We start from the raw sequence: 15,363 nt of genomic DNA on the forward strand, positions 1-15,363 counted from the left end.
TGTGTGTGTTTGTGTACAGCACATACTATACAAACTACTTGTGTATCTGACTCTAAAATACTCTTGCCTGTTGGTATTAATCTCCTTGGCGTTATAAAACACACAAATCAACTAATGCTAACGTACGTTGTAAAATCAAGAAAAAGCACAGTACACTAGTGCTGCACCCATTTCTACTAGTCCTCGATCAATTGGCCTTCAAATGACAGACCACCATACAGTATTGATTATACTATGTAAAGTCATTAAAACTGTACCATATTACCTACTTCCAACCATTAAAATGTAAATACAAAAATGATAAACGTTGTGCATACATAGCAACAGACCTTTGTGGCGCTTACAACCTGTTACTTGTGTGACACCGATTTTCCTCCTACTAGTCGACATATCAGCTTAGTCTCTTATCAAGGTCTCAATCAATGCTCTAGGTTTGAGCTGTCACCCTCCTTAGAACCACCAGTTGCAATCATGTTATCCACAGTATCCTCTGTTTGTCTATGTGTCTCGTTGTGGTCATTCATCTCTGTTGATGTTTCGGGTTGTATCTCTTCGATCTGTTTTAAGTCGGAATTTCTGATGGCGTCATCTTGAGAGAAAGCGTCGGTAGCTGTTGTCTCGTCGGTTAGGTTGTCTTCGATCTCCTGGCGTATCGAATCAAGGAAACTGGAATCGCGTTGTTTCATCAATAGATGATGCTTGTCATAAACCACTCTCTTCTCCTAGAATGTGATATTATTAGGTACCATATTTCCTCAAATAGCAATCCTGCTTGAATAGTAACCCGTGGATCTAATCAGTTTAAAAATAGTAACACGTGGATTTTTATTAGTTTGAAAATACTAACCTGTGGATATTATTAGTTTGAAAAATAGTGACTCGTAGATTTTATCAGTTTGAAAAAATAGTGACCCGTAGACTTTTATTAGTCTGGAAAAATAGAACCTGTAAATCTTATTAGTTTGAAAAAATAGTGACATGTGGATATTACTGGTTTGAAAAAATAATAAACCATGGATCTAATCAGTTTGAAAAACAGTAACCCGTGGATATTATTAGTTTGAAAAATATTATTAGTTTAAAAATAGTGACCCGTGGATTTTTATTAGTTTGAAAATACTAACCTGTTGATATTATTAGTTTGAAAAAATAGTGACTCGTAGATTTTTATTAGTTTGAAAAAATAGCGACCCGTAGACTTTTATTAGCCTGAAAAAATAGTTACCTGTAAATCTTACTAGTTTGAAAAAATAGTGACCTGTGGATCTAATCAATTTGAAAAATAGTAACCTGTGGATCTGATCAGTTCAAAAAATAGTAACCCGTGGATATTACTGGTTTGATAAAATAGTAACCTGTGGATCTTATTAGTTTGAAAAACAGTAACCTGTGGATATAACCTGTGGATAATATTAGTTTAAAAATAGTAACCCATGAATATTACTGGTTTGAAAAAACAGTACACCATGGATCTAATCAGTTTGAAAAATAGTAACCCATGAATATTATTAGTTTGAAAAATATTATTAGTTTAAAAAAATAGTGACCCGTGCATCTGATCAATTTGAAAAAATAGTAACACACGAGTTATTATTCAAGCTGTGGGTTACTATTCAAGAAAATACGATAAATAACTAATTAGCCTATTGTAATAATTCTGTCGGCATGATGCGTTTGACTAAAAGAAACGTCTAACACCACACACACACACACACACACACACACACACACACACACACACACACACACACACACACATGCACGCGCACACACATGCACACGTGCACACACACACACACACACACACACACACACACACACACACACACACACACACACACTCTCTCTCTCTCTCTCTCTCTCTCTACAAATCGATGAAAGACAAATGACGTGTGCAGGGTACCTCTAGTGTGAAACTGGTCGATAGTGGTTCCTTTCTATCTTGCTCAGAGACGACAACATTGTCATCACTCATCCATCCTTCATCGTCCTGTTGATCATTCAGTCTATTTTCAGTCTCAGTGTGGCTCGAGGTCAGCAACATCTCTTGTTCTTTTCCGATGTCATGCTGGCGTGAAAGTCTAACACAGCCCAACCACCCATCAATACATTAATTAAACAAAAGAAAAACATGGATAACCAAACCTCGGTGAGGCGATCAACAAAGACAACCCGCTGTTCCGCCGTCTCAAATCTTTCTCTAAAAACGGCAACAAAACTGATAATCGCTAAATTGGAAATCAACAAAAAACTCACTGCATTCTTCTAACAGCTTAACACACTCGTCGTGACCATATTCCTTAGATCCAATTAGACACATTGAAACAACTTTGATATTCAAAACTCAGTGTTTACCTTTGCTACATCTACAGAAGTTCTGTCGTTGTTATCTACAGCATTGAGGTCCGCTCGATTAGCAATAAGCCAGCGACACGATTCAACAAGTCCTCTGAATGAGACAATAAGATGAGAAATTGAATGAATGTTTGGTATTATTGATGGAGAGCTAACCGAGCAGCAGCCAAGTGAAGTGGAGTCTGTTTGTCGATTGTGAGTAACGACAAGTGAGAACCAAGACCCTTGAGTAACTGTGCAATATACCAACTGTTTTTATCCGAAGACCAGCTATTACAGTGTGTTACTGATGCGTGTAAATGAATACCTGGAGACAATGAACGTGACCATTCATCGCTGCCAAGTGTATTGGGTAGTAACCAGTCGGAGTGAAGTCGTCCAGTTTGCCTCCTCGTGCAACCAGAAGCTGACACAACAACAACATATTGTCGTCTCGTGGATATATGTTAGATAAACAAATGCAATGACATGAACTACGTATTGTGTATGAAGATATAAAAAGCCAGAAAAAGTGTAAATGAAATAAACAATGAACAGGGAGACAGAGAAAGAGACAAGGAGAAGGCTTGAATGAGCATAGAACCTTGACGCAGTCGACGTGGCCGCTAGCTGCAGCTAGGTGTAAAAGAGACTGCCCGTGTTCATCAGTAGAACTGTAAGTTAACATAGTGATTGATGAAATGTGTGACAGAAATAATGGCAAACGTATGCACACACATGCGCACGCGCACGCACACACACACACACACACACACACACACGAGCACATGCACACACACGCATGCACACGCTCACACACACACACACACACATGCTTACACACACACACACACACACACACACACACACACACACACACACACACACACACACACACACACACACACACACACACACATGCTCACACACACAAACACAGAGACAGACAGACAGACAGACAGACAGACAGACACACACACACACACACACACACACACACACAACTCGCCTTATAAGAGTACTATTATGATCTAAGAGTGCCTCGAGTCGTGCTAAGTTTCCATCCCTGGCTGCCTGATGAATAGTCGAACCTACATCAAGTTTCACTACTGCATTCATCTGATACCATCCTATCCCATTAGCATACCTCGTTGAAGGTCACGTAAAATTACATCTTCCTCTTCCTGTTTGCTCTCCTGCAGTTTTTCCTAACAAAACACGGAAATCATAACTAATCAGACCAACATTAGAACAAGTAATGAACAAACTTCGAATGACTTGGTAGGCGACTTGCTGGCTTTTGAACCAGCCTATCATAACGCCAAGACATTTGTTGTCACACTATGCATCAAGCTCTATAATAGTTATGATACACATACCACAAACCCTTTGAAGAACTGTTGAAGTTTGATGGCACTGAGATGACGCTTCAAGGCCTCGGAACGGATTGCCTCGTCAATCTACCAAACACGTGTAAGTAAGTATAAAGTGTCTACATGCTGATGCATATTTGTGAGAAATTGACATTAGAGCTACGTGTACTGACATACATATAATATAAATATATATGGTGGTAGCCCGACATCTGCACAGGTAAATTTAATTAGCTAAAAACCGGATATAATCAACACACACACACACGTGCGTGCACACACACACATGCACACACACACACATGCACACACACACACACACACACACACACACACACACACACACACATGCACACACACACACACACACGCGTGCGCACACACACACACACACACACACACACACACACACACACACCTAAATCCTAAAATCCTAAATGTCAGACATCACGCCCCCAGCTGCTAAGCTGGGCCCTGTGCGCTACTCAGGGAACTCTGAGCCTGTGCTAGCAAACTCCTGGAGCCGGCCCAGGCACTCGCAGAAGCACCGACTTATGAAGCCAACTGTGGTGTGAGCATCCGAAGTCTCACCAGGATCCTAGTGGCTGATGTGACATCACAGCCAATGGCCGCTTAGGACCCCAGTCAATGACCAGGTACTCTTTTATACTCCTGAGTCGAGAGAAGCAAATGTGTGTTAGTTTCTTGCTTAAGAAAATTATGCCATAGCTCGCCATCACTGTGACTTGAACTTGTGACCCTTCAAGGTCCCGGATGTGAACACTCCATAAGATGACTCTCTAACCAACTGAGCTATCGCAACACACACACACACACACACACACACACACACACACACACACACACACACACACACACACACACACACACACTGACTTTATATAATGTATCTACATATATATAAAACAGTGGTCCCATGGGCACAGCCATTTTGAATTTTTGTTTGTAACTGCTCGCAAACCACTGTTCCTTACCTCTCCCCCTTAGCACATGACTTTCTCTACTTTCAAAAAGCAACTGGTGCTTTTCGCAGCAGCCAGTGCCCTGTACTTTGGTTTGTGCTGGCGTTTTTTAAATCGCAATGTCACAAAAACTTTGTTCCCAATACGCTCGCAAACCACTGCACTTCTTTGCTTCTCCTTTAGCATGCAGCCTTTTCTCACTTTGGAATAGCAACTGATGATATTGTTGGTCGTCTGTGTCCTATACTTATGTCTTGCTGGCGTTCATCTGTAGTTCTTGATGTCATCCTATGGATACACATTGCTGTGTCACCTATTGTGACGTCGCACATCAATTTTGGCATCACAAACACTCTGCTGTTTTGGCTAAAGCAATGCAACAAAAAGTTGTCATTATGGCAAACCTGCCTGTTTGACATAGGTTCATACGTGTACAATATAAAGGTATACATTCATGTGTAATGTACGTTCGTAAAAAGGCATGAAATTACCTGATCCAAGTCAACAGGCTGCGGACTTGTTGATTCATGTTCTCGTTCAGTTTCGAGTTCAACTTGACTTGACGAAGACGGCAAATTAGAATCCTTGTTTACTACTTGCGTATCATCAACGTTTGCTGCTGACGTGTTCAATTGTTGATCAATCAACTGTTGCTCCTCGTGACCTACACCACTGTCCTCCGTTTCAACTGATACTTCGTGTGCAACATCAACATTAGTAGTCTCATGTTGGGTAGTCTGAAACACACAAGCAATTATACATACATTGATTAAGATGTTGCAACGAATTTGCTGTTTTGCTGCACTGATGAGTATTGAGTATTAGATATTTAGGTGGCAATGAAGTAAAACTTGGAAGTCAGACAAGCAAACAATGAAAAGTGCATACTATAAATTAAATGCATAATTTGTATATTTAAACAAACATGAAGATGTGTGTGTGTGTGTGTGTGTGTGTGTGTGTGTGTGTGTGTGTGTGTGTGTGTGTGTGTGTGTACGTGCACGCGAGCACGCGTGCATGCATGTGTAAAGCAGTACGTACGATTGCAAACCTTGTTACCTTTCTCGCTAACTGATCACCACCATCTGCACCAGGCCTCTCATCTCCCAATCCTTGTTGTACAGTCACAACTGATTGCCTTTCACTTGCACTCTGTGCTTGACCAGAGTTGCTAGTTGCATTGAGACCAGGCGAAGAGGACACAAAATTAGCAGAAAATGAACAATTAGAAGACACAGGCACTTGAGGAAACGCTTCAGGACTGTATCTAGTAGTATGAGCAAATAGTGCATTTTCCATTTCTCGTGAGGCTATCCCTACACTCAACTCATTTGGTGATCACACAGAATTCTGTTGCCTTGATTAGATTACCTTTGAGAACAATGCCTGTGCAAGGCAACATAGCAAACGTTCCCGTTTCTTCTACAGAATTGAAAACGTCGCTCTCATTTGCTGTCAGCCACCTGTGAAGATATCAGGAAATTTGAATGTCACACACACACACACACACACACACACACACACACACACACACACACACACACACACACACACACACACACACACACACCGCATGACATCAAGTACCTGTAGCAATCAAACACAAAGTCAGCAATACCGTCCTTCCCCTCTCGTACTACCATTTTCTCAAGAAACCAAGACGGAGCTAAGTCAAATTGCCAAACCGTTGAATCACCAAACAGCAACAACAAACTCAACACAAACGGCAACTAACATGTTCCCGTGTTGTCATGCCACACTTTCAAACCCTTCAACCTTCCCAATGCCGTACAACGAATCGTGAAAACGTCAACCTAAATCAAATCATTCCACATTACTAAACTAACCCAACAACAATAATTTGATTCACTTACATTGCCTGTCTGAAAATTCGCTCGATGAGTCAAGGACTGCTCTAGGTGCTGCACATTGCTGTGTTTGCCGTCACCGAAAATAACAACCTGGACAGCAGCTGTTGTACCAGCTGAAGGATCGTGACCGGTGTGGACCTCCAACTCATATTCAACAAAAGAAGGCAACACTAGCGAATAAAGCACACAATACTGTTGACTATGGCTACAACTAAGTCAGAAGCATATTTCAAAAGGTTTCCAAAGTGCACAGAAACAAATCCCTAGTCATTGGAAACCCTGCTAATAACCTCATGAGATAGACCTATGTACGTGTATCCGTCCAAATACAAGCCTCACCAAAATTCAAGCCTCGGGGCTTCAATTAAAAAACAGCATTGCAACTTAGTCTGAGTGTTGTTCTTAATAAAAGACTCAGACTGAATAGAAGCCCACCCTGTCATCAGCTGCATGCATACAGACAGGTTTGTTTTCAACCTGCAGCTGAGGCATCTACTCAGCCACTCATTTGACTACCTTATACACTCTTACGCTCTGTCCACACTGGCAACTGGATCATGATCCAACCATCGCTGTCTACACTTGCAACTATCGCAATAAATCCAATCTACATTGGGATGCGGTTTTGATCGCGATCCTATCACAATCGGTTGAATCCAATTAGAAATAGTAGACGTACCTCCATATATGCTACGCATGTAGTCGGAACATCTAACCCTCCTCACTCGTCTTTGTTCTTGCTCACCTCACGTCACTGTATCAACGCTTTCCACAAGCAAAGAACCCACACGTACACATCGGTCATCAGTCACGCGATACCAAAAACGTGGCAGAGGTATTGCTTCAAAGTGAAGTGTGGACGCTCGCTATCCCGATTGGATCGCGATCCATTCTGGTCTAGTGTAGACAGGGCTTTAGAGTGTACTGGAATCACTACCAACATTGATGACACGGAGAATGCTCTAATGACCTGCATGAAGGACTGTGAAGTGCGTGCGAGGAGTTTGTTGTTTGTTGTTATATTTCTCTGCTTGAACTGTCTTGGTTGCAACTGAAACGATTGAATGTCTGTCAAACATCAGCTCTACCTCAGCAATGATAAATCACAATCAGTGGTAGCAACTAGGCTAATGCCAACGGATGTCACAGAACAGGAGGAAGAGGATGTAGTGCTTTTATCAGAATTTGAAGGCTTCACTGCAAACAACTTGCTGTAATTTTATGTAGCTGGACGATCACCAGTAGTGACAAGTAAAACAACTTGCGACTCTTACCATATCGTATAGTCCTTGTCTAAATACAAGCCCCAGGTCTTTTATTAGTACACAAACAAGCTTATTGCATTTCACATTGCAACTCAAGCGTCGGGCCTTGTATTTGGACAGATATAGTAAGTTATTTGTATGTAACATCAGTGCAATCAGCTACCTACACACACACACACACACACACACACACACACACACACACACACACACACACACACACACACACACACACACACACACACACTGTATAATCAGACAGCAGGTTGACAGCCACTTGCCTACCTTGCAGTAGTTTGAGCACTTTCCCTGCTTCTTGTATGAGCTTCTCGGTACTCACCGGTTCCAGCAAACTCGCACTGTCTCTATCTGTGATCTCATCTGACGTCTGTGTTGATTTGTCGTTTGCTGTTTGAGTCGCCACGTCAACCATCAACGGGTGGACGTCCATATTACTCTTAGAGATGATGGTGTCGATGTCGGCCGCTTGGTCTACAGAATTTGAGACGTTTGCGACACGCTCTTCTACCAACTGCTACAGAGACAAGAAGGTGTATTGCTGCACATTAACAAATTTATGTATACAATGTGTGTAGCACAGTGGAGCAAGGTTGTAATGTTTTCAGAGGTGTTTGTCTGTTTGTTTGTCCGTTTGTCTGTCTGTCTCTGTCTGTCTGTCTGTCTCTGTCTGTCTGTCTCTCTGTCTCTGTCTGTCTGTCTCTCTGTCTCTGTCTGTCTGTCTAAGAATGAATCAAAAACAAACCAAGGAATGAACCAACAGACAAACCGCTGAATGAATGAACCAATGAACCGCCCAAGGAACAAACAAATGAACCAACAGACAAACCGCTGAATGAATGAACCAATGAACCGCCCAAGGAACAAACAAATGAACAAACAAACAAATGAACAAACAAATAAATAAACAAATAAATGAACAAACAAACAAATAAATAAACAAACAAGCAAATAAACAACAAACAAATGAATAAATAAACAAACAAATAAATAAACAAACAAAAAATAAACAAAAAGTAAATAAACAAATAAACAAAAAAATAAATAAACAAATAAACAAACAAATAAATGAACAAACAAACAAACAAATAAATAAATAAACAAGCAAATAAACAACAAACAAATAAATAAATAAACAAATGAATGAATAAACAAACAAATAAATGAACAAACAAACAAACAAATAAATTAACAAACAAGCAAATAAACAACAAACAAATGAATAAATAAACAAATGAATGAATAAACAAACCAACAAAAAATAAATAAACAAATAAACAAACAAATGAACCAATGAACAAACAAACAAACAAATAACCCAATAAACAAACAAACAAACAAATCAATAAACAAACAAATGAACAACAGCACGAAATTGCGGATACACGATTACTATTAATTCTTCAGCTATTTCAATACTCCATTGAACATTGTCACTTCTGTCTGTCTGCCTGTCTGTCTATGTGTCTATCTGTCTGTCCTTCTGTCTGTGTGTCTATCTAAATACCTACACTGACAAATACTGGTATATGTGTTTACATGTACTCGTCTGCTCTAGACAGTTGCTATCCGCACCACCCCCCCCCCCCCCCCAGCACACGAAACCTACCAGCACATTCTAATACAATGGCACCATACCAGTTAAAAAGTGCAGACATAGACGGTTTTGTTTTTCAAGTAGAGAGTAGGGAGTCAAAGTGAGGGTTTCGATTTTTGTAAAATGTCAATAAAAATTGCCATTATTGATGGCGCCTTATCTGTATGTCAGTGTTCAGAGACGATCAAGTTGACAGACAACAAGTCAAGTGAACTACACGGCAACCGATTACCTTGTCATTATCTGCCGCATCTCGAGATTGCTCTTGCTCGTCCTTGTCTCTAGCCACTTCGCCACTTTCGATACTCGTTTCCAGTTCTCTTGTCATGTCGTTTCCTATTTGCTCATTTACCTCTTTACCAATCGTGTCACTGTCTTGAAAATCAGCCTCCTCACTGTTTGTATGTCTTTCATTCTTATCATGACTTTCATCTCGGATTTCATCGCTGACACTATTGGCTACGTCTCGTTCTTCTATCGTGTTTGATACTTCGTTTTCCAGTTTTCCCTCCTCGGCTTCCGCATTTTCTTCTTGCAAGTCAATAACTTGAATGTCGTCATTCACGACATTTCGTTTGTCGGGATTCTCGACGCCATCGGTGTCCTCCATCTGTGGTTTCTCCACATTTCTGCTTGATTCGGTCATTTCATTCACGTCGTCCGTTTGCTCATTGACTACACCAACAGCAGTCTCGATGTCACTTGTTTTCCTTGATGGTTCATCGTTTGGGTTGCTTTCTTCGCCAATTGCTTCATCACTTTGCTGGAGTTGAAGCCCAAAATTAGTGGGGAAAGTCGAGACACGTCGCTTGTAAAGAGATGAGTTAGACAAGTGTTGAAGATTGCTTCCTCTTCGACTACAAGTACACGTGAGATATTAGACTGGATACAAAGGTAACTGTATGGCTAATCATACAGACACAATACAATGCCAGCAAAAACCTGTTAATAGAAGATAATACATGTATGCAACTCACACACACACACACACACACACACACACACACACACACACACACACACACACACACACACACACACACACACACACACACATACACACACAGTGACACACACACACACACACGTATGCACACACACACGCACACACAGTGACACACACACACACACACACACACACACACACGTATGCACACACACACGCACACACACAGTGACACACACACACACACACACACACACACACACACACACACACACACACACACACACACACACACACACACACACACAAACACAAACACACACACACACACGTATGCACACACACACACACACACGTATGCACACACACACATGCACACACAGTGACGCGCACACACACACACACACACACACACACACACACACACACACACACACACACACACACACACACACACACACACACACACACACACAACCCAGTCAATTTGATTATAGTTAAAGTCAAAAATCGAGTAACAAAAATGCAAAATAAACACCATATCTTGTTGATATCAACAATTCAAAATATTCATTCCAAGCCAGTAATTCTGTCAATTAATTAAACAATACATTGTACACAGCCAGAGTGTACAAAAACATCGACAAAACTTAATTACGACAGAAATTAATAAGCACAAATATTCCTCGTTACCATTTTTCAGCTGGAGGTGGCACTGGAGTCATACCACGTGGAGTGACAGCCTCGGGTGTACTGCCACCCGAGAGTTGGCCGTGCTGATGACCCCTATGCTTCATCCTTTCCTAACAAAACGACGTACTACAATACTCATAAACAGACACAATTGGATGGGTATCAAACCATGGAAGAGCTCGACAACTGAGCTAAATGAATATCTAAATATAATTTAGATCACGTTATGTATGGTTAAGAGACATAATTAGCGAGTCAAACCATCAATGTTGCCGTCGGCAGTATCTTGTGTCCATGCAGTCATCCTGCAACCGACAGACGGCAAACTCGTCTAAAAGCAGTAATCAGCAATAATCAGCACACACACACACACACACACACACACACACACACACACACACACACACACACATCACGTGTGTATATAATTTACGGACAACTAAGACATGTAGATGTGTAAACATTTTCGTGAATTTAGTTGCAAGGTGTAAGTGTCAGTGTGTGTTGCAGTGTGTCGGCATGCAGAAAGTGTGTGAACACAGGGTCAGGAAAAAGCTTGTCAAAGGTGGTCTGGTCTAACGCGCGCTAAAAGGCGTAGTTAATACATACCCTAACTCAGGCTAAAACTGCACAATCATGTGATTAAACCACAACAACCACGTGATTAACTCAACCCAATGAAGGTTAAACATATAGGTGATCTGCCCATACAATAGTACGAAACTCATAAGTATACTCAGTAAAATGCACAGCCAGACTTTAATGCCTCACATAGCCAGACATCATCCCGGCTTAATTCCGATCTGAAAATGCTGGTCCAGCCATGGCCGGAGTGGAACATGCAGTGAGTAACTTACGATGGGCGTATTCATTTGGGACTATCTTTTCTGGAAAAGGCTACGTAGGATAGAGTGGAAAGAGACAGGGCACGTTTACCAATCAAACAGAACTTTCCGAAACGCGATAGATGAGACGATAACAGAACTATGCGCATGCGTAGAATCAGTGCCTGTATCAGAATCACCCCAGGTGAACGTGTTCTTTGTCATCTACTTTTCCACTGTTAGAATGTCTACTAACTCTCGGCAGTTTGTTCTGCCGAACACAAGAAATCAGCTGCCATTCAACTTTTGCATGGGCAATCCAGAATAAGCACAACTAGTGGTCTGGAAATGTTACACAAAGCGAGTGCGTTGATTTGGAAGGTCAAAGCCGGTAGAGACGCAAGTTTACATGTCTATCTGAACTGACGGTAGGATAGGTTGGAATGTCTATCCGCTCTATCCTTTTTCGGAAACAGAAAGTTACCAATTGAATAGCGTAATACCTTTCCAGTCTTTCCGTTTCCGGAAAGGTTTGGGAAACATTCTAACCGGAAAAGGAAGGAGCCCAATCGAAGACACTAGTGGGCCTTTCCACTCTATCTGTTTCTAGAAAGGTCTTAAAAGAATATGCTCAATGTCACTGATTATTAACCGTCAGTGATAGAAGCCACCAGCACATGCAACACGCGTAGACTAACTTGGTCAGGTGACTTTCTTTGTCTTTGTCTCCCTTTCGTCCAATCTCTTCCGCTTTCGTTGAGTACAACCGTTTCCTGAAACGTAAATCAGCTCCATGGTAGTTCACACACTAACAACATAAAACATCTTGTGAATCTTCCGTACGGTGGCGACGATCAGTCTCGAGGCCGTCGTGAGCAGGTGTTCAGCTTTGCCGGTTGTCAAGCAATTCTTACTGCTCTGGTGTCTCTGATGCATTAGACGTGAGGCCGAATGAGTTCTATGAAAGAAGAGACTGTAGTAGAGTTCATCTCAAAAGTTTGATGACTGCGTCAGCCTGTACCTTGTTTTTGTGTAGAGTACTTGCTGTGATGTTGAGGTACGTGTTAACTTGCTTGAGTCCAACGAGCTTCTTCTGCTTCTCCGTTTGCGATTACCACTATGACGATGTTCTGTTGATCTCCCTGTTGTTGGTGTCTAATAGAAATGAACGTCAGAAGGTGTAATTTACTTAGAATTTGTAGATTTTTTGCTTTCAAGTGGATTTAAGTGTGTGTGTGTGTGTGTGTGTGTGTGTGTGTGTGTGTGTGTGTGTGTGTGTGTGTGTGTGTGTGTGTGTGTGTCTGTGTGTGTGGTCAGACCTAACTCGCACGAAGAGGCATGGCCCTAACACCTAACAAACGTGATAGCCCACGTGATTTGCTTTCAGCTGTATCACAGTAACCACTAGAATAAGTATGAAAAATCTGTCAAACACCTAAGTCATCCCTCCCTTCCACCGTGTGCTGTACAAGCAATACATGCTAGTCTAACTCTTTGTAAAATGACATACCGAATGCGGAACTTGAGCTAGTCTGTCCATCTCGTCCTCGATTTCCAGTCTAAACATAAGCTCTACGTAAACACAATGGCAGACAGAGTTCACAAAAGCATACCTGACAACTGATTCCCTACTCCCTGACAAATTGCTAGCATCCTAAACAAAAAATTACATAAATTCCAAATTGTACGGTGGAAACATCCCTAGAATTTCTCCCTGACTGTGACTTTGTTATTACAAATATATGACGGCCAATAGCAATAAGGCATTAGCCCATAAAACTAGTCAAGTTAATGTGCAGTAACATGACCAAACGCCTTCTTGTGTGTGTGTGTGTGTGTGTGTGTGTGTGTGTGTGTGTGTGTGTGTGTGTGTGTGCGCGCGCATGTGTGTGTGTGTGTGTGTGTGTGTGTGTGTGTGTACACCATGCAATGTATTTAACTCAATTAATTGCACGCATCTAGTCTCTCTATCACATTTGTTCGATATGCATAGTATATACCTCAACGTGATGGTACAGAATCATGACTTACGTGTTCCATGTACTGCAGATGTTTTTTCACTTCTGGCTGTCTGAAGTAATGTTTCACATGCCGATCATGTTGGCTGTGAAAGAATCTCGCCACAGAATCCTGAAACATAGAAATGTAATTAGCAAAACACACAAACAGACAGACAGACAGACAGACAGACAGACAGGTTTGGTCTCCCCATTTTCCCTGATTGGGCGGAGAATTGCAATTGCGGATTGAACATCAACGACAGTGGATACCATCTAATAACCTGCAAGCTGGGTGGAGGCCCTGTGTGGTCTCATGAATCAATTGCGTCTTTATGGTCAGATTGTCTGAGAAGTCTAACATACACTACTGTAGAGAGCTATGCCATCGCTATACAAACACTGAGGATAGGCCAGATATTGTTGTTTTTGACACACAGTCGGGATCTACCATCGACTTAGATATATCTCTCACCCATCCCTGGAGCTCTGAAACCTTTCCAAACTCCGCATACACCAATGGAGCAGTGGCTCTGAGGCGTAAAGAAAAAAATGGAAGAAGTACAATTCAGAGAAGAGACCAGGCAGCACCTCTGTGAGACTGATACCTCTTGTCTTCAAGCACTTTGGAAGATGGGGAGTAAAAGGGTTTCAATATCTGCAACGTCTATCTTGCACTTCAGTCAATGAGGAGGGCAAACCAAATGCCCCAGAATTCTTGAACCATTGGAGGAAGAGATTTGCTGTCCAGCTCCACAAAAGCAATAGCAAGACCCTTACAAAGAAGTTCTCATCTCTCCTCAACGAATACAGCTGCAGAAAGACTTCAGCTCTCAGTGGACAGTCATAAACATTTAGAGACCAGGACCATAGGTCCCTTTCGTCTAGTCATAATGTGTATGTGTGCATTGTAGTTTTTTTAACCAGTTTTCATGTATGTACTAGATGTAATGGACATGTAGATTAGCTATTGCTTTGGTGCAATAGTTCATTTATGAAAACCATATGTATTGACAGACAGACAGACAGACAGACAGACAGACTAGTAGATGAACAAAAGAAACAATGGAAACGCATACAGACATATACTCTAATTATATTTTAACTTCAAGAGGAATAAACTGTCTTATAAAATTTCAAATGTACCACAAAAACATGTCAGAGTTTCTGTGAGGAAAAATTCTGTTCTAGTTTAGCTACAGTGGTCGATCGATGTTTAATTAATCGACATTTCCGGATACCTCTCATGCTTAAAGTAATTCGACAGATACACAGAAAGAGTGACAAACAGGCAAGCCAACAGAAAGACAAATTAAGAGTCAATAAGTAGCTTTACACCAGTCCACACACACACACACACACACACACACACACACACACACACACACACACACACACGCACGCACGCACGCACGCATGCGCACACAGACACAGACACAGAACAGACACACACACACACACA

General features: G+C 41.4%; 1 protein-coding gene across 3 annotated transcripts in view; it reads right to left on the minus strand.

Moving 5' to 3' along the window:
- Nucleotides 1-58: 58 nt before the first annotated feature.
- LOC134191347 (uncharacterized) overlaps nucleotides 59-15,363 on the minus strand; it is a 16,281-nt gene continuing 976 nt past the window's right edge. The window contains exons 3-31 of one of the 3 annotated variants that reach the window (XM_062659956.1): nucleotides 13,936-14,034; nucleotides 13,518-13,558; nucleotides 13,415-13,463; nucleotides 12,926-13,059; nucleotides 12,748-12,862; nucleotides 12,603-12,677; nucleotides 11,342-11,411; nucleotides 11,249-11,283; nucleotides 11,081-11,190; nucleotides 9,674-10,298; nucleotides 8,112-8,358; nucleotides 6,565-6,731; nucleotides 6,426-6,504; nucleotides 6,278-6,356; nucleotides 6,062-6,153; nucleotides 5,750-6,006; nucleotides 5,182-5,427; nucleotides 3,714-3,794; nucleotides 3,603-3,644; nucleotides 3,482-3,542; nucleotides 3,344-3,425; nucleotides 2,939-3,008; nucleotides 2,663-2,761; nucleotides 2,512-2,588; nucleotides 2,356-2,449; nucleotides 2,257-2,299; nucleotides 2,146-2,200; nucleotides 1,904-2,081; nucleotides 59-722 (exon numbers count right to left, since the gene is read on the minus strand). In XM_062659956.1, coding sequence (XP_062515940.1) covers nucleotides 420-722; nucleotides 1,904-2,081; nucleotides 2,146-2,200; nucleotides 2,257-2,299; nucleotides 2,356-2,449; nucleotides 2,512-2,588; nucleotides 2,663-2,761; nucleotides 2,939-3,008; nucleotides 3,344-3,425; nucleotides 3,482-3,542; nucleotides 3,603-3,644; nucleotides 3,714-3,794; nucleotides 5,182-5,427; nucleotides 5,750-6,006; nucleotides 6,062-6,153; nucleotides 6,278-6,356; nucleotides 6,426-6,504; nucleotides 6,565-6,731; nucleotides 8,112-8,358; nucleotides 9,674-10,298; nucleotides 11,081-11,190; nucleotides 11,249-11,283; nucleotides 11,342-11,411; nucleotides 12,603-12,677; nucleotides 12,748-12,862; nucleotides 12,926-13,059; nucleotides 13,415-13,463; nucleotides 13,518-13,558; nucleotides 13,936-14,034 — 3,705 coding nt within the window. In that variant the 3' untranslated portion in view covers nucleotides 59-419. Of the gene's footprint in view, nucleotides 723-1,903; nucleotides 2,082-2,145; nucleotides 2,201-2,256; nucleotides 2,300-2,355; nucleotides 2,450-2,511; nucleotides 2,605-2,662; nucleotides 2,762-2,938; nucleotides 3,009-3,343; nucleotides 3,426-3,481; nucleotides 3,543-3,602; nucleotides 3,645-3,713; nucleotides 3,795-5,181; nucleotides 5,428-5,749; nucleotides 6,007-6,061; nucleotides 6,154-6,277; nucleotides 6,357-6,425; nucleotides 6,505-6,564; nucleotides 6,732-8,111; nucleotides 8,362-9,673; nucleotides 10,299-11,080; nucleotides 11,191-11,248; nucleotides 11,284-11,341; nucleotides 11,412-12,602; nucleotides 12,678-12,747; nucleotides 12,863-12,925; nucleotides 13,060-13,414; nucleotides 13,464-13,517; nucleotides 13,559-13,935; nucleotides 14,035-15,363 lie in introns of those variants that run through there. The other 2 variants (XM_062659955.1, XR_009971771.1) reach the window with 2 other exon arrangements.

Source organism: Corticium candelabrum, chromosome 15 (genome assembly GCF_963422355.1).
Source record: "Corticium candelabrum chromosome 15, ooCorCand1.1, whole genome shotgun sequence".
In the NCBI taxonomy this organism is placed as follows: Eukaryota; Metazoa; Porifera; class Homoscleromorpha; order Homosclerophorida; family Plakinidae; genus Corticium; species Corticium candelabrum.